Genomic DNA, 24,717 nt, shown 5'->3' on the forward strand with positions numbered 1-24,717 from the left:
TAAATGATGTTATGCATACTTGGTATGTGTACCATGAAGTCCAAACATCCCGAACTAATGTTTTCAAACCTAAACATTTTACGAACCTTAAACACAGATCAAGTTAGGTAGAAATGAACGATAAGCAAGGTATATGGATCATTATAAGTACTCAAACAAGTAATAAAAACATAAAACTTGCTGAAGTTTAAAGACATACCTTTTTAGAAAATTCCAATTGAATTCTACAGCCTTACCGAATATAATCTGTGCGCCCCAGTTGTTGTGCTTTCCTCACCGTATATATAGCAGGGCGTTTCTTGGTGAGGATGCAATTTCAACACAAACAAGTTGTGTTGAGGTGAACAATGTCTTGGTCACCATGGGACCAAGAAAGAGTTTCTTTCCAACAACTCTTAAATATTATAGTGTTGAGAAACACCCAATGAACTGTTTTTATAAGTCTATCAAAGAACTTCAAGAGAACCCAAAAAGATTTGTGTTTCTGAGTTCTTGTTTTCCAACTTATAAAAAACAGTTTCTGCAGATAGTTTTTAGTACTGCAAAGGGAAACTATTTTGATAAAAAGAGACGTCCTAGATTCTTCATAAAATAATACAATACTACTATCTTGATATGAAGTATCAGGAATTAAGCAATGAATCAATTCATGCTTTGAGGTGATACACTCAGATAAATGAGATTTAAACTCCTTTTGTAATTTGTTTAGTTTATCACAACTAATTGGATCACGCAGAGGAGGAGCATTGCTCTCACTGATTAGTAAATCAATATCAACCTCAACATGAATATTATTCATCATAACTTGATTTAGCGTGTCAAGAGATTCTTGCTCTTTCTGGAGGTATAACTCAACATCAAGAGATAAGCTCTCAAGCATCTTTTCAAGCCCTGAAAACACTTCAAGGGATTTTAAACCTGATGGAGGTTTAGATAGAATTTCTTCTACAGATTTTATTAAATCAGTCATGGAAGAGAATTATGAAATCCCTGGATCTGGTGGTGCATTTATTGAGATAGCACTACTGTCCATAGAGTCAGATCGCTACAAACACAGACTTGTAAGGTCTTGAACGTGTTTGCCTGCTCTGATACCAATAGAAAAAGCGGGGGTCTAACAACACCACCCAATATTTCAATTAGCAATGTGTATGGACTAACTCTGAAACACTTTCTAGAGAATCAACCGGACAGTCAGACTAAATTTAGGTAAAAGTATCTCAAGGAGTTAATATCTCTCTCTTGTTTTGATTCACTCAAGCTAGTAGAAATCAGCGAGTCTATAATCAAACACAAGGAATAACTTGGACGGTACCAAAGACCAATGTCCAATGTCCAAGGATCAATCAATATCAATCAACAACCAAAGGTCGGATTTCCAATTGATTGATTCAAGCGCACAACCTGTATTATTTCTATTATATAATCAAATATAATACGGAAAGGATATAAAACCGACATCAGAATTTTGTTAACGAGGAAACCGCAAATGCAGAAAAACCCCGGGACCTAGTCCAGATTGAATACACACTGTATTAAGCCGTTACAGACACTAGCCTACTCCAAGCTAACTTCGGACTGGACTATAGTTGAACCCCAATCAGTCTCCCACTGATCCAAGATACAGTTGTACTCCCTACGCCTCTGATCCCAGCAGGATACTGCGCCCTTGATTCCCTTGGATGATCTCACCCACAACTAAGAGTTGCTACAACCCAAAATCGCAGGCTTTGACAATAAACAAATCCGTCTCACACAGACAAGTCTATCAAAGGATCAATCTGTCTCCCACAGAAAAACCCTAAAAGTTTTTATTCCATATTTTGATAATAATCAAGGTGAACAGGAACCAATTGATAACCGGTCTTATATTCCCGAAGAACAGCCTAGATTAATCAATCACCTCACAACAATCTTAATCGTATGGTAGCGAAACAAGATGTCGTGGAATCACAAACGATTAGACGAAGGTGTTTGTGATTACTTTTTATATCTTTCATATCGAAGAACTCTCACGATCTCAAGCCAATAAATATAATTGTACTGTTACGATAGAAGATGCAAGATCAGATCACACAACTACGATAAAAGTAGTATCGGTCTGGCTTCACAATCCCAATGAAGTCTTTAAGTCGTTAACCTGGTTTTAGAAGAAGAAAACCAAAGGTTAAAGGAGAAACGACTCTAGCACGCAAACTAGTATCACATGTAAGGTGTGGGGATTAGTTTTGCACAACACTAGATGTCTCCTTTATATAGCCTTTCAAATCAGGGTTTTGCCTTAGTTACAAAGCAATCAATATTCACCGTTAGATGAAAACCCGATTTAGATTCAAGCTAATATTTCTCAACCGTTAGATCGAAAACTTAGCTTGTCATTCACAAATGACTGTACGCTTCTAGGTTTGTTAACCGCACCCAAACGTGTACATTGTTGGTTCAACAATAGTCTACCCAAAGAGGTTAACCATATGAGCGTTTCATACCAACCATGTTCTTCTTCACCATAACTAGTTCAATTGACTCAAATGAACTAGTTAAGAGAGTTGTTCAATTGCAAGGAAATCTTATATAACTACACAAGACACAATTGAAGCAAATCTTATCTATCACTCCAAAAGTCTATCTACTCAATCTCCTATCTTGAGACAAAAGTCGTTTTGCTATATAAACTTTGATTATACACATTTGTTATTTCGAGCCGAGTTTATCTCGCTTATCTATTTCTCAAAATATGTGTTGGTAGGCTTTCACTTTGGACAAGTTCATCTTTACCTAGTGACGAAAGTTATGTAAAATTACTTGAAAATGGCTTTGACGAAAAATAGTTTGTGAACAAAAACTATATAACGTCCTCTAAGAATGTTTCAATGATTGAAATGAGAGTTTAGATTACATAACCATTGTTGGATATAAGCATTGTGTGGAAACACATACATGTATAAGTCCTTATTCCTTGAACCAAAGTATGCGTACTTTGCTGCTCAGGAAAACCGGAACAGAGTCTGCGAACCCAGTCCGCGTGCTGTCGGAGGTTCCCTTCCCAAGAAAATCTTTTGGAGTTTGTAAACTATTTACAAACTTATTCCGGGTACTTAACTCCGCGTACCTAGGTTGGTTATTTTCTAAAAACGATTATTGGTGAATTTATACTTATATTAACTAAGGAATGCAAATTTGCAAACCGTGGCTATAGAGTTCATGAATCGATTCGAGTGAATCAAATTGTTTTTGCTTCGATTGTGTCTTGTATAGTTCTATAAGATCTAAGCAATTGAAAAACTCTCTAACTAGTTCATTTGAGTCATTTGAACTAGTTATGGTAAAGAAGAATATGGTTGATATGAAAGTGCTCATATGGCTAACCGTTTGGTTAACTACTGTTGAACCAACTAAATGTACATGTTTGGGCACGGTTACACAAACCTAAAACGTGCATTTCATTTGTGTGTAACAAGCTAAGTTTTCGATCTAACGGTTGAAAGAAATTAGCTTGAATCTAATCAGGTTTTCATCTAACGGTGAATATTGAATGCTTTGTTACTAAGCTAATATTGATTGCAAACCCTAATTTGAAAGACTATATAAGGGAGAACTCTAGAAACTGGGAAACCTAATCCCCACACCTCATGTATGATACTAGTTGTATAAGCTAGAGTCAGTTCTCCTTTAACCTTAGGTTTTTACCGAGATCCTGCAGGTTAACGACTTGAAGACTTCATTGGGATTGTGAAGTCAGACCGATACTAATTTCTTGTAGTTGTGTTATCGGATCTTGTTGTTTCTATCGTATTAAGTGCAATCGTAACGATTGGCTTGAGATTGATATCTCCGATAGGCAAGATATAAAAGTAATCACAAACATCTTCGTCTCATCATTTGTGATTCCATAATATCTTATTTCGTCGCGTCGATTAAGATTATTGTGAGGTGATTGATAATACTAGGATGTTCTTCGGGAATATAAGTTTGGGTTATTAATTGGTTCATGTTCACCTTGATTTATCAAAAGGCGAAACAAAACTCGTAGGTATTTTTGTGGGAGACAAATTTATCTATTACCGTAGACTTTATTGTGTGATACAGGTTTGTTTATTAAAGTTTTCGACTTTGGGTCGTAGAAACTCTTAGTTGTGGGTGAGATCAGCTAAGGGAATCAAGTGCATAGTATCCTGCTGGGATCAGAGACATAAGGAGCGCAACTGTACCTTGGATCAGTGTGAGATTGATTGGGGTTCAACTACAGTCCAGACCGAAGTTAGTTTGTAGTAGGCTAGTGTTTGTAGCGGCTTAATACAATGTGTGTTCAATCTGTACTAGGTCCCGAGGTTTTTCTGCATTTGCGGTTTCCTCGTTAACAAAACTTCTGGTGTATGTGTTAATTCTTTTCCGCATTATATTGTTTATCTTTATAATTGAAATATCACAGGTTGTGCGTTTGAACCAATCAATTGGGAAATCCGATCTTTGGTTGTTGATTTAAATTGATTGATCATTGAACATTGGTCTTTGGTACCGTTCAAGTGATTTCTCTTGTATTCAATTAGACTCGCAGATTTCTATTTGCTTGACTAAAAATTTAATCGATAAAGAGAGATATAACTCTTTGATATACTTTATTAATATTGAGTGTAGTTGATTCTCTTGAAAGTATATTGGAGTTAGTCCATACAGATTGCTAATCGAAATATTGGGTGTGGTTGTTGTAACCCCCCCCCCCCCTTTCAGTCTCCTTGTTAGCTGACCTAGTTGGGCCTAATCACGACGATGACCTCTTTGCCCCCTATCCTGGCCATTTATCACGGCTATCTTATCTGTTGGCCCAACCATGTCTTTGGCTTAGCCATATGGCCTCCTTGCCTTCTGTCCTAGGCATGTCTCGGCCTAGAGTATCCATATAGTTACGGCCTCCTTGCCTCATAGCTAGCCAGGCCACGACATCCTTATCTCCCAGATAGGGCCTCTCTGTCTCTCGGTTCAGCCTGGCCCACGGCTACCAGTCTAGCTAGACACCTTACCTCTCAACCATGGCCTCCTTGCGTTGGCCAAGCCTCTAACTAGCCACGGTTTCCTTACTAGCCGGCCTAGCCTATCCTAGCTAGTCATGGCCCTCTTATTTCTCGGCCTACTATATTCATGGCCACGATTACCTAGTTTTTCGGCCAAGCTATGTCCATGGTCATGATTCGTCCCACCAAAGTTCGTGGCCACGATCATGAACCAACGTAGCCAAAAACTTCATAATCACCCATGTACATGCCGACTCGGTTAGCTATCGACTAGGTCGTTCCTAAGACTAGTCATTATCTTAGTATGCGTATCTTGGTGTATTATTATGGTTAGTTATTTACAATGCCATCTTACAACAAACTCGTTGGTCACACATACCCTTGGATCGAGTTGTCTCTTCAAGCTACGCCGACTGGCTAGCTTAGGCTATTACTCAGTCAAGTATCGTGAAAATCTAGACAAGACTATAAATAAATCCATAACTCTACTAATTCCTACGAGAAATCAAAACATGTTACATGGGGGAATTATTTATAGGTATCGGTCTGGTGGTTTATAACAATGTGCGACATGGCAACATCCCATGATAAGGAAGTTACAAGTAGTGGTAAGCAGTTAAAGGAAGTGGCTAACTACTGGAGTGATGGTTTAGGGGTTTCCAGAAACTTCTGGCGTAACCATACCATTATCTCCACTATTCTCATTTCTCCATCTCTCCACAATCTCCACTACTTACGAGGAAATAGTGAGTGTTACCTACAGCTATAAATAGACAACTCTGTCTATTCAGAAGACTGAACAAGCTTATCATTCTGAATCTCTTATTCTTCCATAGTTCAGTAACCTCACACCCAATTCAATCACCACTGATTTTCTCAAATTTCTTTGCTTTCCCTCCCCTAAGATCAACCCATTTTCTCTCTTTGTAACCGAAGCAAAACGTGAACGACCAACTTCTTGGTTTAGGCTCGTTTTGTACGATTTTGGTTTTTGAACCTAAAGAAAGCACTTTGACAGTACATAGTTTTACCTAGGAGCGATTTTTGGGTATTAACAATTGGCGACCACAGCTGGAGATCAATCTCTTGGCGACAGATTTAGTTCTTCAATTGTCTGAAGGAAAAAAAGAAATGGTGGATCTTAGGTCTGGTTCGGTAAACAATACCAATGCAAGCTCAACAACCACCCCTAATCCAAACAACACCGAAGGCGGATCAAGCTCAGAAAGTACTCCTAATCCCAACAACACCGGTGGAAGGACTCCAGAGATCACTCCTCCAAATATGTCCAATGAAAACAACAACACTCCTCCCCTTGCCGCCGAGGATTCCAGGAACGAGGAGCAGGCACCGCTAACCATAGCTGATTTGATGAAAAGAAAAGACATCTTGGATGAAACATACGTATCCATGGCCACCACTCAGAGGGAAGTTCTCACCTATCTGAATACTTTAACGGAGCGGTTCACACCCGAGCAGTGCCATCACCAAATGGAGCAAGCTAGGAACATATCTATCGGCGGAACCAACACCTCCAGAGTCAACACTCAGGAAGATAATGAGGTAGGTGTTATGTGACGGACCGGAAATTACGCCTGGCGCGCCTAAACGCGCAGGCCATAACTTCCCCGACGCGCCATGATGATGCTACGATCCGGGTATTAATACTAGGCATATGCACGCCCATTTGCTCTTGCAAGCATGCTCGTGGAACATGATGCAGGTAACTTAGCTTCCACACCATCCAAAACTTACCCTTGTCCGTAAAAGGGTGTAAGGCCATAAGGCCAAGGCCAACGCATCTTGCATGCATCACTGGCTTTGCCTCAACGTAGGAAATTCATCATTGAATTTCCTATCTAGACGAGTAACCGTCATACTGCCGAGTATCATCCAGGCATAAGGCATAATCCTTGGACTTAGGCATAGGCCGCTCAAAGCCTATTGCCATTTCCTTACTTCGCTTTACCAACTTAGCTTACTCTCTTGGCCATGTCCAATTCCGTACTTGGAACATATGTCAACTTCTTATAGCTTGATAGGAAGTATGAGCATCCACTTGATGGCATGCAACTAAGCCTCATCAAGCTTGGCCACAATCATCTCTTGCATCGATCTACCGATCTTAGATGATATGAGGGGCCAACGTGCTGGACCGACAATGATGCAACTCATTGCGGCTGCCAACGTACCCTTCCCTACTCTAAAGGGATCAAGCACAAGCCTTAGTTCATCTTTGTAGGGACGAGCAACTTAATCCAACTCGTTTGCAAGGCCGTCGCCAAGCAATAATGGTAATGGCCTAGTCCGTATATGCCGTTTCGTAAAAATACATAAAGGATATGCATCATCGATCCCGCGGCATGGCATAGTAATGCACATGCTTAACATGTTCCATTGGAAAGTCTACGCAGCTATAAATGAGGGGCCTAAGCATCATTTATACTCTTTCGGCTAAGCTATGAAGCTTATTCGGTGCATGGTACGCATATGCACCTTCAACCAAGTACCCCTCCCTATATATGTTAACTTGACATTTTTACAACTTAAATTAGGGGATCAAAAATCATTCATAAAGTCCCAAGGCCATGATGGCCGCGCATGACTCCCCTGGCTAAATGCAATGTACGTCCGTTATGGATGTACATACAGTTCTGGCTCACATGCCAGTTCCAATGTCCGGCCATAATGGCTGAACACTTCCTGAGCCAGGTCCCGTGAATGGCCATGATGGATATATTTCCAGCTTTGGCCCATAGGCCACTCCAATGTCCATCCGTGATGGCTGTCCGCTGCCAACCCGATGTCCATCCATGATGGTTGTCCGTTGTCAACCCGATGTCCAGCCATGATGGCTGAACATTGTCAACGCATCATCCAAGGGGCAATGTTCCTTTTCCTACGCGACAAAAACTTTGGATGAAGCTTCATATCGGGCCATGACGCATCTTTTAGCATGCGCCATGCAAGTGGGTGTTACATGATATCCCTAACCACATGTCAGAAAGGAGCCATCCACAACAAAACTTCATCACTCGGTAAGAGCAGGAAAGGCTCCTACAGAACCGTTGAAAAGAAGGTTCTCATTCATTCCATCAACACCAGATCCAGAGGATTCCACTGCCAAGAGGGTATTCATCTTCTCCTTTCTCATTATATGATGGTATCAGAAATGCCAGAGAACATGTCTCCTGATTCCTGAAGTCATTAGGAAAGCATGAGTATAATCAGGTGTTGTGACTTAAAGAGTTCTCCAAATCTCTTATTGGGAGAGCTTACACCTGGTACAATAATATCGCCCCCAACATCATCTCCAGTTGGTCTCAGATGGTTAATATTTTTTTACGAAAAATATTTCTTTGTCACGGAGCAAATCACACTTTCAGACTTGGGCAGAACATTCCAAAGAAATAACGAGCACCTAAACGACTTTGTGAAAAGGTTTCAGACTCAAGCTCTCGACTACCACGATCAGAACGTGACTGAACTACAATTAGTGGAGCTCTGTATCAATGGTATGATCCCTGTCTATCGTGCCTTGTTAGAAAGTTTACGATTACAAACCTTCTCTGAGTTGCATGAAGCTGCTAAGCGGTTGGGAACTACGACTCCAGCCTTGTTGGAGAGAACGAGGCCCGCAAGAGAGGAAAGTTGTGGAGACACTCGCGGAGATAGGTGCCTAGTAAACAAGCAATACTCTGATCAACCATCTATATGTATTGTCACTGATGAAGGGACTAAGAGGAAGGATACACCTCAGCCGACATTGCAGACTAAGCGCTCTGCATCAAATCCAACTAAAGCTATGCGCCAGCAACAACAACAACCAAAAGCAGATCCAGCATCTCCAGGTTTTCCCTTTCCCATGGAGGAAGTCCTCGAACTGTTAGAAGTATGGATACAAGATGGAGCCATCAAGTTACTACCTGTGCGACATCCACCAACTGCCGAAGAAATGTCAGATACGAAATAATGTCGCTTTCATATATTTGTCAATCACCCCACTAGTGAATGCAACAGCTTGAAGCGCATCTTTAAGGAAAAAGTAGATTCAGGAGAACTGCAATTGGGGACTAAAGGCATTCACAAAGACCCCCTCCCTGTCAGGAATTTTACTATTTCCAGAGACTCGGTCAACAAAATTGTCCAAATCTATGATGGAACGTATGTGAGAGATTCTCCACCTCTCAAGAGCACAACGCAAAGACATTTTCTCCGCCCTTAATCGTGTTGTGTCTGGTAAGCGTTTACTCTTTGCTGAAAAAGCTACTTTGGAAGATGTAGCTGTCAAACACAATGAGAAGACTGGCTGGGGACTTATCACTACTGCTTGCCTCAAGGATGCTGAATTTGACCGAGTATTAATCGATGCAGGGACCGACTTCAACATCATCACTATCAAGACATTGAGGGCGGTAGGGATCCCCAGACATGAATATACCTATTCACCATCCATAACCAAAGGTTCTGAAGGAAGTTCAAAAAGTGCATACAGTCACATCACTCTTGAGGTAAACATGGATGATATTCAGACGTATGTTAAGTTTTATATTATCAAAGAAGATCCGAATTATGACATGGTACTGGGAATCCCATGGATTCGCAATAACAAGACGAAAACAAGTGAACCTTCTTTGGAAACAACACCTCAAAGACTTTCCAACAAGCCGGCGAATCTCGAGGATGACCTGTTAGACGAATTTCGCCGCATAGTGCATTTTGATGTGAATCGGTTTCCAGGAGAGGACGTGGGGTCATATGTCCACAGATTCTGTGCACAAGTAAGTCACGCTTATCCGATTTCCTCACAACCAGTTTCCCACGCTCGATCAAGACTTGAGGACTTGACCCGGATATAAATCCCAAGATGACTCGGTGATGTGAATGAGAAGATGATCCTTTTCAATATTTTATTAAGTGGGTAGGAATCGTCTCTGCCGAAAATAAGAAAACTAGTAACCCAACTATCCTTCGGATGTGCGATAAGCCTGAGGTACTAAAGCCCAAGTTCTTCCCAGTCAGAGACACGGTCAAGAAGGTTACTGCTTCACCTGAAGAAGAGCCATATCTGGTCATTGAAGCCATATTAGGTAGTTATTACAAACTCATCAACACCGATAAAACATAAGGAGTGTTCATACATGGCAAGTGGCTTGAAGCATTCGACACTTAAACATTCTACCATCGCTTTACAATATTTCCCTGTTTTCTGCAACCTTTGTAATTCCTCCAAAATGTTTGCAATATTTTGCATTCGTACTTAGGATTTCCATTTATTAGCCAAGCAAAGTATTATCCCCTTTCAAAATACCTTTGAAAATCATTCAAAAATCTCTTTACCTACCGAAAAATCCCACAAAAAACAAACCATATGTTTCAGAAGCATAAGCAACTTTCAATTCCTGCCAAAGCTCGTGGCTGTAGTCACCTTTACTCGCGTACACGTCCATCCAATGTATTTACTCGAACAAATGGTTATACCTTCTCCAACTTGGTCGCGGCTATTATCAAAGAGGGTTTCCTAACCAGTCTATGAAGACATATCCTTTATGACATGGAAAGAAAAGATAAGTATTCACTTTTTGTCTTATGAATTTCCAATATTTTGTACTGTCAATGTCACCATCTAGTGCTTACCACTAAACATTATTGTTCCGCGCTAAGCATGGGACTTAATGTAGATGGTGGTTTTTTGACAAGGGCAAAATATGTAAAAATCACCTTTGAACCTACACTAGAGACATATCTATAATTATATATGTACTAAAGCTTCATCCAGCTGAACTCTCGGTATTTTATATATTTATGTTTATAAATATGTATATATGTTTATAAATATGTATAAATTCCTGACCCGACATCAGAATTATAGATTCGTACTTCTATATCACATTCCGCAAGAGAATTGAGAATGCGTATCCTGCTAATGGACATACTTGCCTTCAATATGCTTGCAAGATTTTAGAGCTTTACCCAGCCAAACTCTCATTATTTTATGCACGACCATATGAATTGTCATGCATTGATCAGTCTACACTGATGCTGCAATTATAAATATTCAGAATAAGATACAACGCTATTCCGAATTACCAGAGCATAATATTTGGAATATTACTTCGAGTCGCAGAACTTCCATGGTTGAATTCCTCGCATATGTTCAGTATGCTACAAACGAAGTGCCAACACCAACATGACTGCACTCCATAGCAAGGATCATCTGGTTGGGTCTCATAACCTAGCCACGGCCACCAATTTCCTGGTTATCCAACTAGCTAGCTAGTCCGTGGCCACCGACTTCCTAGCTAGCCAACTAGCTAACCACTTTACGACTACCTTGCTCTAAGCCTAGCCTAGTCGGCCACCTTGTCTCTCAAGCCACGACCTCCCTGTCTTCAGGCATGGCTAACCATGACCACGACCTCCCTGTCTTCAGGCCTGGCCACGACCTCCTTGTCTATTAGCCTGGATAACCATGGCTACGGTCTCCTTGTTAGCCAGCCTGGCCTAGCTTAATCACGACAACTGCCTCTTTGCCCCTAGCCTGGCCATTGGCCACGACTATCTTATCTGTTGGCCTGACAATATCTTTGGCTTAGCCATATGGCCACGGCCTCCTTGTCTTCAGGCCTAGCCTATCCATGGCCACGGCCTCCTTGCATTCCGGCCTAGCCATGTCTCGGCCTAGACTATCCATATGGTTACAACCTCCTTGCCTCCTAGCTAGCCAGGCCACAACCTCCTTATCTCCCAACTACGACCTCTCTATCTCTCGCTTCGTCCTGGCCCACGGATACCAGCCTAGCTGGCCACCTTACCTCTCAACCATGGCCTCCTTGCGTTGGCCAAACCCCTAACTATCCACGGTTTCCTTTCTAGCCGGCCTAGCCTAGCCTAGCTAGTCATGGACCTCTTATTTCTCGGCCTACTATGTTCATGGCCAGGATTACCTAGTTTCCAGGCCAAGCTATGTCCATGGTCATGATTCGTCCCACCAAAGTTCGTGGCCACGATCATGAAACAACGTAGCCAAAAACTTCATAAGCACCCATGTGCATTCCGACTTAGTTAGCTATCGACTAGGTCGCGCCTAAGACTAGTCGTTAGCTTGGTATGCGTATCTTGGTGTATTATTATGCTTAGTTATTTACAATGCCATCTGGCAAACCCGTTGGTCACACATACCTTTGGATCGAGCTGTCTCTTCAAGCTACGGCGACTGGCTAGCTTAGGCTATTACTCAGTCAAGTATCGTGACAATCTAGACAAGACTAGAAATAAATCCATAACTCTACTAATTCCTATGAGAAATCAAAACATGTTACATGGGGGAATTATTTATGGGTATTGGTCTGGTGGTTTATAGCAACGTGCGGCATGGCAACATCCCATGATAAAAAAGTTAATTACTAAATAGTGGTAAGAAGTTAAAGGAAGTGGCTAAGTAATGGAGTGATGGTTTACGGGTTTCCAGATACTTCTGGCGTAACCATACCATTATCTCCACTATTCCCATTTCTCCATCTCTCCACAATCTCCACTACTTACGAGGAAATAGTGAGTGTTCCCTACAACTATAAATAAACAACTTTTTCTATTCAGAAGACAGAACAAGCTTATCATTTCGAAGCTCTTCTTCTTTCATAGTTCAATAACCTCACACCCAATTCAATCACCACTAATTTCCCCAACTTTATTTGCTTTCCCTCCCCTAATATCAACCCATTTTCTCTCTTTTTAACCGAAGCAAAACGTGAACGGCCAAATTCTTGGTTTAGGCTCGTGTTGTACGATTTTGATTTTCGAACCTAAAGAAAGTACTTTGACAGTACATTGTTTTACACATGAGCGATTTTTGGGTATTAACAAGAAGATACCACGAAAGAATTAGATGATAAGACAATGAAGGTAATGGGAATAAATTGAAAGTTGTTTCTTTTGTTTAACTAAAGTTATCCATAGACTCCAAAACATGGACACTTTTAATATGGCTCTAGCTTGTAATAACAATATTCCTGGGAGTAGTGGTAATTTGTTTACCACTATCTCTAGCTTGTATTTGGGCTTTCCAGGCCTAAGTTTTTCTAAAAAAAAAAGAAAGAAAAAAAACGACGGAAATGATATTTTGCGTCCTAGTTTGCACCCAAGCAGATGTAGCAGAACCAACGTGTACAAATAGATAAATTTCACGTGATAATTTTCTTCTCATATTTTTTTCTATGTTTCTTTTCTGAATTCCGAATCTTATCTCTGTGACGGACTGGAAAATATACGCCTTTGGCGCGTTGACCCGCAGGCCATAACTTCCCCGATGCGCCATGATGATGCTACAATCCGGGCCTTTAAAGCTAGACAAACACACGTCCATTTTCCCTTGCAGGCATGCTCGTGGAGCATGATGCAGCTAAATTAGATTCCACACCCTTCCAACTTACCCCCGTTCCCCGCAAAGGGTTCATTAAGAAAATAAAGACTTTCTTAAAACGGCTACAACGGTCTTTTGAGGCCCAAAACAATGGAATTTGGCTAAAATCCCAAGACCGTGATGTGTAATATCACGTCTTGATCATTGGTCCATTTCCAATCAATTTAGACCCGTCTTGACCTAAATTACGACATTCGGATTTTTAGCCTCCAGATAGACTATAGTTTGCTCATTTGCATCAACTTAGCTTACTCTTTGTAGCTTGATAGGAAGTACGAGCATTCACTTTGCTGGCATGCAACTAAACCTCATCAAACTTAGCCATAATCATCTATTGCATCGAGCTACCGAGCTTAGATGATATGAGGGGCCAAAGTACTAGACCGACAATGATGCAACTCATTGCGGATGCCTACGTACCCTTCCCTACTGTAAAGGTATCAAGCACAGACCGTAGTTCATCACGAAGGGACAAACAACTTATTCCAACTCGTTTGGGAGACCGTGGCCTAGCAATAAAGGTAATAGTCTAGTCCGTATAGGCCGTTCCGTCAAAATGAATTCAATGATGCATATTTGGTCCGCAATATGGCATAGTGATGCCTTCGCATCATATTCCCCTATTGGGAAGGCTACAGAGCTATAAATGAGACTTAGGCATCATTTATACCCTTTCGGCTAATCTATGAAGAAAACTTGGTGCATGGTCCGCATATGCACCTTCAACCAACTATCCCTCCATATATATGTTAACTTTACATTTTTACAACTTAGATTAAGGGATCAAAAATCATTCATCAACTCCCCAGGCCGTGATGGCTGCACCTTACCACCCTGGACAAAAACGATATACGGCCATGATGGCTGTACATTCAATTATGGCTCACAGGTCAGTTCTAATGTCTGACCATGACGGCTGAACATTTCCTGAGCCAGGTCCCGTGAAGGGCCGTGATGGTTGTACTTCCGTCTTTGTCCCATAGGCCACTCCAATGTCCAGCCGTGATGGTTGTACATCTCTAAGGCTATCTCACTTGGTGCATGGTCCGTATATGCACCTTCAACCAAGTACCCCTCCCTATATATGTTAACTTATCATTTTCACAACTTTGATTAGGGGAGGAAAAAGCATGCATCAACTCCCACTTTTACTATTCATGGTCGTTGCCATATGCCCGACCATGATGGTTGTTGGATGTCCGCTGCCAACCCGATGTCCAGCCATGTTGGTTGTCCGCTGCCAACCAGATGTCCAGCCGTGTTGGTTGTCCGCTGCCAACCCAATGTCCAGCCGTGTTGGCTGTCCGCTGCCAACCCGATGTCCAGCCGTGTTGGATGTCCGCTGCCAACCCGATGTCCAGCCGTGATGGTTGTGCACTGCCTACCCGATGTCCAGCCGTGTTGGCTGTCCGCTGCCAACCCGATGTCCAGCCATGATGGCTGTCCGCTGCCAACCCGATGTGCAGCCATGATGGCTGAACATTGTCAATGCATTGGCCCTAGGCCAATGTTCCTTTTACTACGCAAAGGAAGTTTTGGATGAAGCTTCATCTCATGCCATGACGCATCTTTGCGCATGCACCATGCTAAACTTTCGGGGTGTTACAATCTCTCTGAGCTTTTTAATTTCTTCTTCTCCTCCTCTTTCATTAGTCTCTCTTCCTTACTTACTTGATTAATTTTTTTTTTGAATGATGAACAAATATAAAAAAGATAATTACGTGGCGATTACGAATTCCTCCTAAAGAACTCAATTCATCAGCCAAAATCAACCTAATTGGTGTCCAATTTCTGTTGGAATTCCTCTCAAAACTTCTTACATGTAAAAGCCCTAATTTTTCTTTTCTTATTAGAATCTGACCCACTTTTGACCATTTCGTTTAACCCAACATTTAATTCTATATCGTGATTGAAAATAATCAAAACAGTGAGTTATTGGCTTCAAAACAATCTTGAACAATCAAAAGATAGAAAGATAACAAAATAATACGCAATTTCCAATAGAATATCAAGTTCGTTTGACGAGTATTTCTTCCTAAGTACTAAGATTAATTACCGTGTGTAAAATTTTATGGAAAGTATTTCTTTATACGTGATTTTGAGTTGCAAGTATCTGAGATCTGATTCATATTTGTGAAGTTATATTTGTGAAGTTAATGATAAAAGGGAGAAGACGAGGAAAAGGAAGAGAAAAACATAAAACAAAATTAAAGAGCTGATGTGTTTTGTATTTTTGTCTTTTGGCGACACATCACCTTGCCACCTCAACATGGACGGTAAGTAGGGTGCACGGTGGGGCGCCGTGTAGCATTCCCGAAATAAAAATTATATTATCTGTGCATGCAGGAAAAAAAAAGAAAAAAGAAAAATATCATCTGTGTATGCGGAAGGTTCAGACCCACAAGAGACACAGGCTATAGGAATGTTGCAGGCGGCAAGTTTGGCTAAAGGAAAACAACTTCAGAACTTCAGCATAGAAGGAGACTGTGAAAATATCATCAACTATATAAATGACAAAAGTGCAGACACTCCTGGAAAGCTAAAGAATGTATTAATGAAGCAAATAACATAACTCATCTGTGTGACAACTTTTGGGCCTATTTTTTATTCCTAGATTAGGTAACCAAATAGCGGATATTTTGGCAAAGCATGTTAAGCCTTTAAATTCGAACATTGAATGGGAACTTCTCCACCAGTCTGTAGTATGAAACACTTCATAGTAGATAAATCTAATATTGGTAACTCTCACAATCCTAGATCAGATGGCTCTATTCTCTCTGTAACCGCGACTCGTTCTGAGCCTTAGTCCTTTAATGCAATTTCTTATTTACAAAAATAAATAAATCTTTGTATAGTATGCAGGACAAAAGTGCACTTAAGGGTTCTTGGTCGACTTCCCACCATGGCAGTGGTCCTCAAAGTAAGCCCTGACATACGACTTAGACCGGATTCGACCAGATTCTTTTAAACTTTAAAAGTTCAGGGTTCTTTTACCTGGCCAAATTGGAGTATACCCAGATTAATTGGAGTATACCCATTTTGTTCCCAACTATAATAGAGGGTTAAGGGGTGTCTAATATGTCTAAAATTACCTAATTACCCTTCTCCTAATAATAACCAAAACTATCCCTTTGGGGCTTTAGATCAAAACCTTATTAATTTCTTTCCTTCTCCTTCATCATCAATCTAATGATCAATTCCTTTCTCCTAATATTTCATCGTTTTCAAATGAAAAAATATCGTCGATTATGATTTTTTTTATTGTCGATTAATCTTTTCAAACTCATCTTCGTACTTTGTTTTGTTATTTGAATGACAAATTAGATCAAAAAATTTGAAATTGTTGAATTGTAGTTACACAGCCGACATGGTATTTGTTTGTCGAGCATGCCGACTTTTCATATTTATTTTTATTCGGCAAGCTTATAGGATGAATAGCATGCCAACTTTTCATATTTATTTTTAGTCGGCAAGGTTATAAGATGAATAGAATGACGACTTTTCAAAGAGTTTTGTTTATGAAAGTAATATTTACAGAGTCGACACGGTATAAGGATCTTGAAAATTCGAACCTTGCCGACTATAGCTTAGTCGGCAAGGTTATGAAATTAAAACCTTGCCGACTAATTATACATTTGTAACACCTTTCTCTGTATGTCAAAAATCTTATAGTCGGCAAGGTATTGTTTGTCAACCTTGCCGACTATAAGGTAGCCGGCAAGGTAAAAAATCAATAAGATGCCGATTAGTGAAACATTTACAACAGTCTCCTGTGTGTCAAAAATAATAAAGTCGGTATGTTACTCATCCGTAGACCTTGCCGGCCGGATATAGTCAGCATGTTATTCATCCGTAGACCTTGCCGGCCAGATATAGTCGGCATGTTCTTCATTCGTTGATCCTGCCGACTTTTCATAGTTTCAGAACTGAAAGTGTTGATTTCTTCTTTAATTTTGTGTATGATTTCACATAACAGCTTTGCAATCCCCTTTTTAGAAGTGTTTGGGTAGTATGTTTTCATTTCCGTTGCAAAAAAAATTCTCAAAACAATTTTGTTCATCAAAAATCTTCTCACATGAGTTCAATCAAAAACAAAATTTGATAACTTAAATTCATAAGTTTTAATCTACTTAATTAATTCATCTAAACTCAATTAATTAACCATTTAGAAAATACAAGACTAAGGGGTGACCTGTTTTACTTCAAAATGACCTGGCTTTGTCTCATTAGGTATACCCCAATTAATTTGGGTATACCCCAATCAAGCCAGGTTCTTTGAAGTCTCATCTTGAGTTTCTCTCTTTCTCTAGCTCTCTGGTTTGGAACTATAAGGTCCGAGTCAATATTATTGTCTTAATATCTAGGGTTTTGGTGAAACCCTAACAAGCCGAGAGAATGGAAGATAATGTAGTGGAGGAGTTAATGACTATAGAAGTGGAATTAGAAGAAGTTCAAGGTATGGTTATAAAAATTAAGAAAAATCATTCTTATCTCTTGCATTTCTTGATTAATTTAAGTTATATGAAAGTAGAAATGATGAAAATTGTTATGACAAATGCTCAGACCAGATAAAGATATTGCTTGATCGGCAAGAGAAATTGTACGAGCGGCAATCTGAATTGAAATCGCTATTAGATGAATGTAAAACATTTGGAAGTCCTTCAGGTGTTGGCGTTCCACTTCCTGTAGAGAATTGGTCTGGGCAGTTCGAATGGGATTCTAGAGCTGATGAGGTTAGATTCAATACCTTTGGGATACCCACGTATCGCGCAAATCAGAGAGAGGTTTGTCCAGAAACATTTTCCACATTAATATTTGTATAATAGTACCACATATGCAATTAACTGTGGCTGTGGATAGATAATAAATGCAGTAATGAGTGGGAGGGATGTCCTGGTGATAATGGCTGCAGGTGGTGGCAAGAGTCTATGTTACCAACTTCCTGCTCTTCTCCATGATGGTGTGGCTCTTGTTGTCAGTCCTTTGCTTTCTCTTATACAGGATCAGGTAATAATATTTTCATTTACGCTTTTAATCAAAACACCTCTTTGTTATTCTTTGTCTTTATTTAACTACAGCTATTGGTTTAGGTGATGGGTTTGACAGCTTTAGGAATTCCTGCTTACATGTTGACATCGACAACTAGTAAGGATAATGAGAAATTTGTTTATAAGGCTCTTGAGAAAGGTGAAGGAGCGCTTAAGATCTTATATGTTACGCCGGAAAAGGTATCAAAGAGCAAGAGATTCATGTCAAAGCTTGAAAAGTGCTATAATGCTGGTCGTCTTTCTCTTATTTCTATTGATGTGAGTAAATTAGTCTTACACGTTTTTGTGATGTTTGTGTACATTGTCATTATATATAACTAGTCGCAACGTTACTAAGGTATTGATATTTTGCCGAGCAGGAGGCCCATTGCTGTAGTCAGTGGGGCCATGACTTTCGTCCTGATTACAAGAACCTTGGAATTTTGAAGACTCAGTTTCCAAATGTTCCAATAATTGCTCTTACTGTAAGTATTCACTTTGTCATGACAGATTCCAAATGATCTTTATTTGTTTGTCAGGGATTCATTGCTAAATTCTTTTGTTGACCAATCCATTTCTCAGGCAACTGCTATCAAAAAAGTCCAAACAGATCTGGTAGAGATGCTACATATCGCGAAGTGTGTAAAGTTTGTCAGCACAGTAAACAGACCTAATCTATTTTATATGGTATTACCCATTTGTTTTGTGTTATCTAATTCTGGAAAGTATTTGAGTCACCTTCTTGGAGAGTATAAACACAATCACTTTGCAGGTACGAGAAAAATCTTCTGTAGGGAAGGTGGTCATTGATGAAATTGCAGATTTTATACAAGGTTCCTATCCAAATAATGAATCTGGGATTGTTTATTGCTTCTCGAGAAAGGAATGTGAGCAGGTATGTCCAATTTTGTAAAGTTTTATCTATCATGTTATTTTCCTTGGTTTCCTGGTGTTGACATCTTTTTGTATCAATCTTGCTATGCTCAAGAGGATGAATTTCAGGGTTGACCATGGTTGAACATTAAGCAGTGCATGAGGGTTTTGTGAGTCATAGGTTTCCTTACTACGTTAAGTGCATTCAAGTGCAACTACTGGAAGTTGAAGTGTTTCTCTCCAGGGAAAGAAAATGACATCCACAGTTTGTATGAGCATGTGATTGTTGTGGAAACCTCAATGAAATTTCCATTTCCCCCCATTAACATGAAATGATGGTAGAGAAATGGGAATATAATGCGTTTAGAGATTACAATTTGTACTGGACCATGGCCTTCCTAATTATCACCTATGTTTCTGTAACTTGTATCAATTAAGTCCAAATAATGTGTGCCTAGACTACAAATCTTCTCACCGACACTACTTTTGTATTAGGTATAAGTTCATATGTTGAATCACAATATACACTAACCAACACACAGTGAACTCAAGCGTGTTTTGGTACTTTATTTAACTTATTACACAAAATTTGCATCTGCCATTAACTTATTTTCTCATCAATTGAAATAAATTTTAATTGTCTGAGAAGTAACAATATCTATCAACTGTATTATTTGATTTGTATTCTCGGTCATTCTGACACTTCAGATGAAAGTAGGTTGCACATGAATTACGTCAACGAGGAATTTCCGCTGATTATTATCATGCAGACATGGATGTAAATGCTCGTGAAAAAGTTCATATGCGGTATTTTATTCCCCGATCTATTTCCAAACTATAAGTACTCTAATTGAATCAGTTAAACCTCTAGGTGTCATTCTTATTTTTGTTTTGTGTATATAGTCCGATTTGCTTCCAGGTTATTTGAACACGCATGTCAGAGTCTCTAAATGCTAAGAATTATGGTCCTGTATTTCAGTTTGAGCTGTTAGTTAAATTGGCTCACTGGAGCAAGGGATCCACTAGTGGGCAGTTTAGACCATCAACTTCATGATCAACATATTACCAGCACTGTTTCGTTCTTGTAAAAATTTTGATGCTCATAGATAAGTGATGATAGATAATGTATCATGCCTCGACAATATATCATTTTTTATTTATTATTCTCTTGATAACTCTTGATTTGTTATTTTATGGTTTAGGTGGAGTAATAACAAGCTGCAGGTCATTGTGGGAACGGTATGGATTTGTCTGTTTTTTCCTTATTAGTTCATTACATACGCGCTGATGCGTAATTATTTTTATTTTTTTCTCTCAACTTATTTGCATTTTTAAATCCACATTCCTACTTCATCACTCTACAAACTATCTTCCTGCGTTGCGTGATGCAGCTGTTAGTGAAGCCCTTCAAGAACACTCAAAAACTATTACTGACAAATAAATGTTAGTGACACGCAAAAAGAAAAAAAAATCACTGATGAGCGACATAGGTGGAGATGCAGATAGATGATCTTTAGGGAATCTGCCTTATATGTTAAGAGATCAGGATAGATTTTGTGTAAAAATACAAAATGTTGAAAAATTAATCACAGCACAGGGCAATATGCATATTGGATTCTGTATTGGGAACATACCCGATGATCTAGAGAACAATCGTTCACATATTTATTATGCGAAATTGTGGAGGCCAATAGTTATTTAAAACCCTTTGAGAATGAAACTTAGCTCATGACTCTCTAACTTCTCTTGGTATGTTGTAGGTAGCTTTTGGCATGGGAATTAACAAACCAGATGGTAAGTTCTATCTACTATATATGATTAAGAACCTTAAGCTACTTATCTATTTGTATTTCTTTCTCTTGGCCCTTTTTTTTGCACCATGTGAAGGTGATGACAGCTTGTGTATACATACACCGGTATATGCTACACAAGCTGGTGTATGTTTATAAGTTAAGATGTGAGAGCATCTGGAAAGTGCCCTCACAGTCGAAACTCTCATTATTTTCTTGTAGTCAGGTTCGTCATCCATCATAGCCTGAGTAAATCAATGGAGACATATTACCAGGTATTCTTCGGGTGCGTACTTAGGGTGCTTACCTTATATGAAGTCTTTTTGCTATCATTAACTAAATCTGACCGCAGGAAAGTGGCCGAGCTGGGCGGGACGGGCTTCCTTCTGAATGTTTGCTCTATTTTAGGCCCGGAGATGTTCCTCGGCAGGTAATGTTGCTCTCCATTATGCTTTATAAGTGTTACTGTGAGTGTCCTTTCTTTCGATCCTTTTTGAAACTTGGTTTTTATCTAGCCAGAGTTCGATGGTCTTCTACGAGAATTCTGGTTTGCAGAACCTGTATGATATAGTCAGATATTGTCAGGTAAGTTTATGATTATTGATTACTCGTGTCCAAATTGTCGATGGCGTTACCTGTATGTTTGTTTTTGTGGGTCAACTTACATCATCTAATCAACCCTATGCATCACACCATTGTACATATTACATAGCTACATCATTATAAAGATTTAAAGTCTCTTCTCTCCATGACAGTCCAAACGAGAGTGCCGTCGAAGCTCTTTTTTCAGGCACTTTGCTGAGCCTATACAAGATTGCAATGGTACGGGGTGTTAAAATTTTTCCTTTTCAAGTTCATTTAGCTCCCGTGGTGCTGCTAGAGGCTGTTCAACCATGTGAAGCTAAAGGTGTTTCCTTCTTTTTCAGGAATGTGCGACAATTGTGCGTATGGAAGGGATCTTAAGGAAGTGGATGTCACACGTATGATTTCTCTGACTTCCTTCTATAACTATTTATTTGTTTATCCTTTTGCCTACATTTATGGAATGCATTTTAGGGAATGCATTATCACATATTTCATTTCTGGCTTGTTGGAATCTTTTAAGCGCTAACTACCATTTCAACATTGCTTTTACAGGTCATGCGAAAGTTATGATCTCTATACTGCAGGAAGTGCAAGAGAGTGAACAGAGAGCAACTATGTTGCAACTAATGGACAAGGTGAAGGTCAAGCATAAGGAGCTAGGTACCTATGTTTTTCTGTTTACTCTCTTTTTCCAATTGCTATGGATTTATACTTGGTAGTCTAGGTGTTGGTATGTGAGCTTTAAAATATTCAATAGTATTGCACCCACTACATATATCTTCTTTTTTATAATGATGCTTGAACTCTGACTTTAAATTTACATGTAGCACTTGAGCTCTCTCTTTCTTACCTCTTAGAGTTGATATTCGGGAATCGTAAAGTATAACCATTCAAGTTGGGTGTTCTTGCGCAGCTTCTGAGTTAAAGAGAGGGGAATCGGAGCAGCTTATCATTCAGCTACTCGTGGATCGTGTTTTGGTGAGTTTCGATCCTGGATATGTTTTTTTTGTCAACAATAGCATGTAATGTTTCAGATTAACAATAAGGTGGGAATTTACTTTGACATAGAACAAGGAGCTGTTGAGAAAACTTAGATGGTACAGCAAGTCTCTCAGACTCCCTCAATATTTTGTAGAACTGGCCGCAAAGATATAGCTTTGACCTGGTACTCTTTGTCAGTCAAGCTTCAGTTTCACACTCCTACATTATGTTTGAGGTTCTCCTTTTTCCGTTTCTATGTAGAAAGAAGAGTTTCAGCACACAGCATACACAACAAATGCTTATGTAACAATAGGACCGCTGTGGAAACAAGTACATACGGGGAGAAAGACAGTTAAACTAGAAATTTGCAGCGGAATAAAGGGAAACACTGGTAACAAAAAAGCTACTAAACGCACTGTGTCTTTATCAGGCTTGGAAGTAAAGCTTGATGAACTACGTAGAGAACTCTCTTCCGTTCATGGGGGAATATTCCCACACTCTGTCTTGTCGACTCAACAAATCAGCATGTTAAGCTCCCAAAAACCTACTTCGAATGCGCAGGTATTGCACTGTACCTTAACTATCATACAGTAAACAAGTCAGTGTATCACGGGTTATCCGTTATAGCGTTCTTTCTTAGGTACGCGATGCAATTTATGATGAGTGGCTTTGTTTCTGTGTACGCGTTTTTACGGTGCACTCACCTTAGAAATTCATTCCGCTCTTGTTATAGGAAGGCTGTAGAGCCATTACTTCTCACCTTAGAAATGAATGTTTTCAAATATGGTATGAGAAGGGTTACTTCTACTTCCTTTGTTACGCATGCTTAGCTGAGTATGTTGTTTGTTACAGTTGGAAAGTATAATTGGGAAGTTGAAGACGGACAAGTATGGTAGTAGAATTCTTGAACAAATTCAGAACTATGTGGGGCAGTCTGATGGTGATCTGCCAAATGAAGTTGTTCAATCTGAAAAGAGACCTAGCAAGAGATTCAAGAGGCAAAATGCTCCTGTTCTCATCGAGAGTAGCGAGGATGAGGGATAAAGTTCTGTTTACCAAAAGGTGAAGAGGCAACAGTCTCCTGTTTTCATTTGAGAACAGGTGTCCTGTTTCCATTGAGAGCAGTGAAGATGGGGGATAAAGTTCTCTTTATATCCGAAAACAGCGAGACTCTTACATTTAGCTCAGTACCGCGCCTCGTGTATATTGGCATTTTTGTAGTGGTTCACTTTAATAAATTCTTCTCTTTTCTTATAAGTTTTCATGATTTCAAATTAATTTTAGATTTTGAATTTTCTTTCTCATTCTCCAGTTTATCTCTTTGTCTTCGAACCATTAAGTAAAATAGTTGGATAAGTATGCCTAAGCCTCAAACTAGGAGGTTAATTTATACCTCTCAAAGGAATTGTTATAAAAACGGGAAAAAAATGAAGAGTATTTAAATAATCTTTCCGGAAATCAATCTTTCGTAACAGAGATAGGAATAGAAAAGTTACTGTTAGTATTCTTGGAGTTGGATCGAGTGTGAGAGACACAAATAGAATTAACCCAGGATAGAAAATGACCAACTTCAAAGATAATTATCCTGCCGTACTAGATTTTGTGCCCGTGCTAGGCACCGGGCAGACCCCTAAACCATCCACCATCATTTGGTCCATGTCTGCTATGTATCGGGCATCTTTTTCTTTTAATCATATTTTTGATTTGGTAAAGCTCGGCTTCGCCTCGCCCCGATTTGATTTGATGTGGCTCGGCTTCGCCTCGCCCTGATTTGAGAAGAACATATGAATATCACTCTAACCATATTTCTTGATTTGGTGTGACGTGGCTTCGCCTCGCCCCGTCGTGCATTTTTGACTTGGTGTCGTGGGGTTTCGCCCAACCCCATCGTGCATTTTTAATTTGGGGTGGCTCGATTCCACCTCTCCCCGTAACTTAGTTTTTTTGATTTGGTATGGCTCAGCTCCACCTCGCCCCGTCGCTTAGGATTTTTGATTCGGTGTGGCTTGGCTCCGCCTTACCCCGTCCCG

General features: G+C 39.7%; 1 protein-coding gene across 3 annotated transcripts; it reads left to right on the forward strand.

Moving 5' to 3' along the window:
- The first annotated feature begins 17,724 nt into the window (after positions 1-17,724).
- On the forward strand, positions 17,725-23,991 carry LOC113297561 (mediator of RNA polymerase II transcription subunit 34). Of its 3 annotated transcripts, XM_026546066.1 has the most exons (19): positions 17,725-17,887; positions 17,995-18,215; positions 18,292-18,438; positions 18,522-18,737; positions 18,839-18,943; positions 19,041-19,145; positions 19,231-19,353; positions 20,050-20,138; positions 20,534-20,570; positions 21,092-21,125; positions 21,344-21,396; positions 21,474-21,551; positions 21,641-21,706; positions 21,877-21,943; positions 22,048-22,101; positions 22,259-22,366; positions 22,620-22,684; positions 22,949-23,248; positions 23,540-23,991. In XM_026546066.1, exons 1-19 carry the CDS (start codon positions 17,827-17,829, stop codon positions 23,729-23,731), a joined length of 2,121 nt encoding a protein of 706 aa, XP_026401851.1. In that variant the 5' UTR covers positions 17,725-17,826; the 3' UTR covers positions 23,732-23,991. The 3 variants fall into 3 exon arrangements, with proteins under 3 accessions (XP_026401851.1, XP_026401853.1, XP_026401852.1); XM_026546068.1 differs by lacking the exons at positions 22,949-23,248; positions 23,540-23,991 and adding an exon at positions 22,775-22,921; XM_026546067.1 differs by lacking the exon at positions 17,725-17,887 and having other exon boundaries at positions 18,105-18,215; positions 18,305-18,438.
- The last annotated feature ends 726 nt before the right edge of the window (positions 23,992-24,717 follow it).

Source organism: Papaver somniferum, chromosome 7 (genome assembly GCF_003573695.1).
Source record: "Papaver somniferum cultivar HN1 chromosome 7, ASM357369v1, whole genome shotgun sequence".
Taxonomy (NCBI): Eukaryota; Viridiplantae; Streptophyta; class Magnoliopsida; order Ranunculales; family Papaveraceae; genus Papaver; species Papaver somniferum.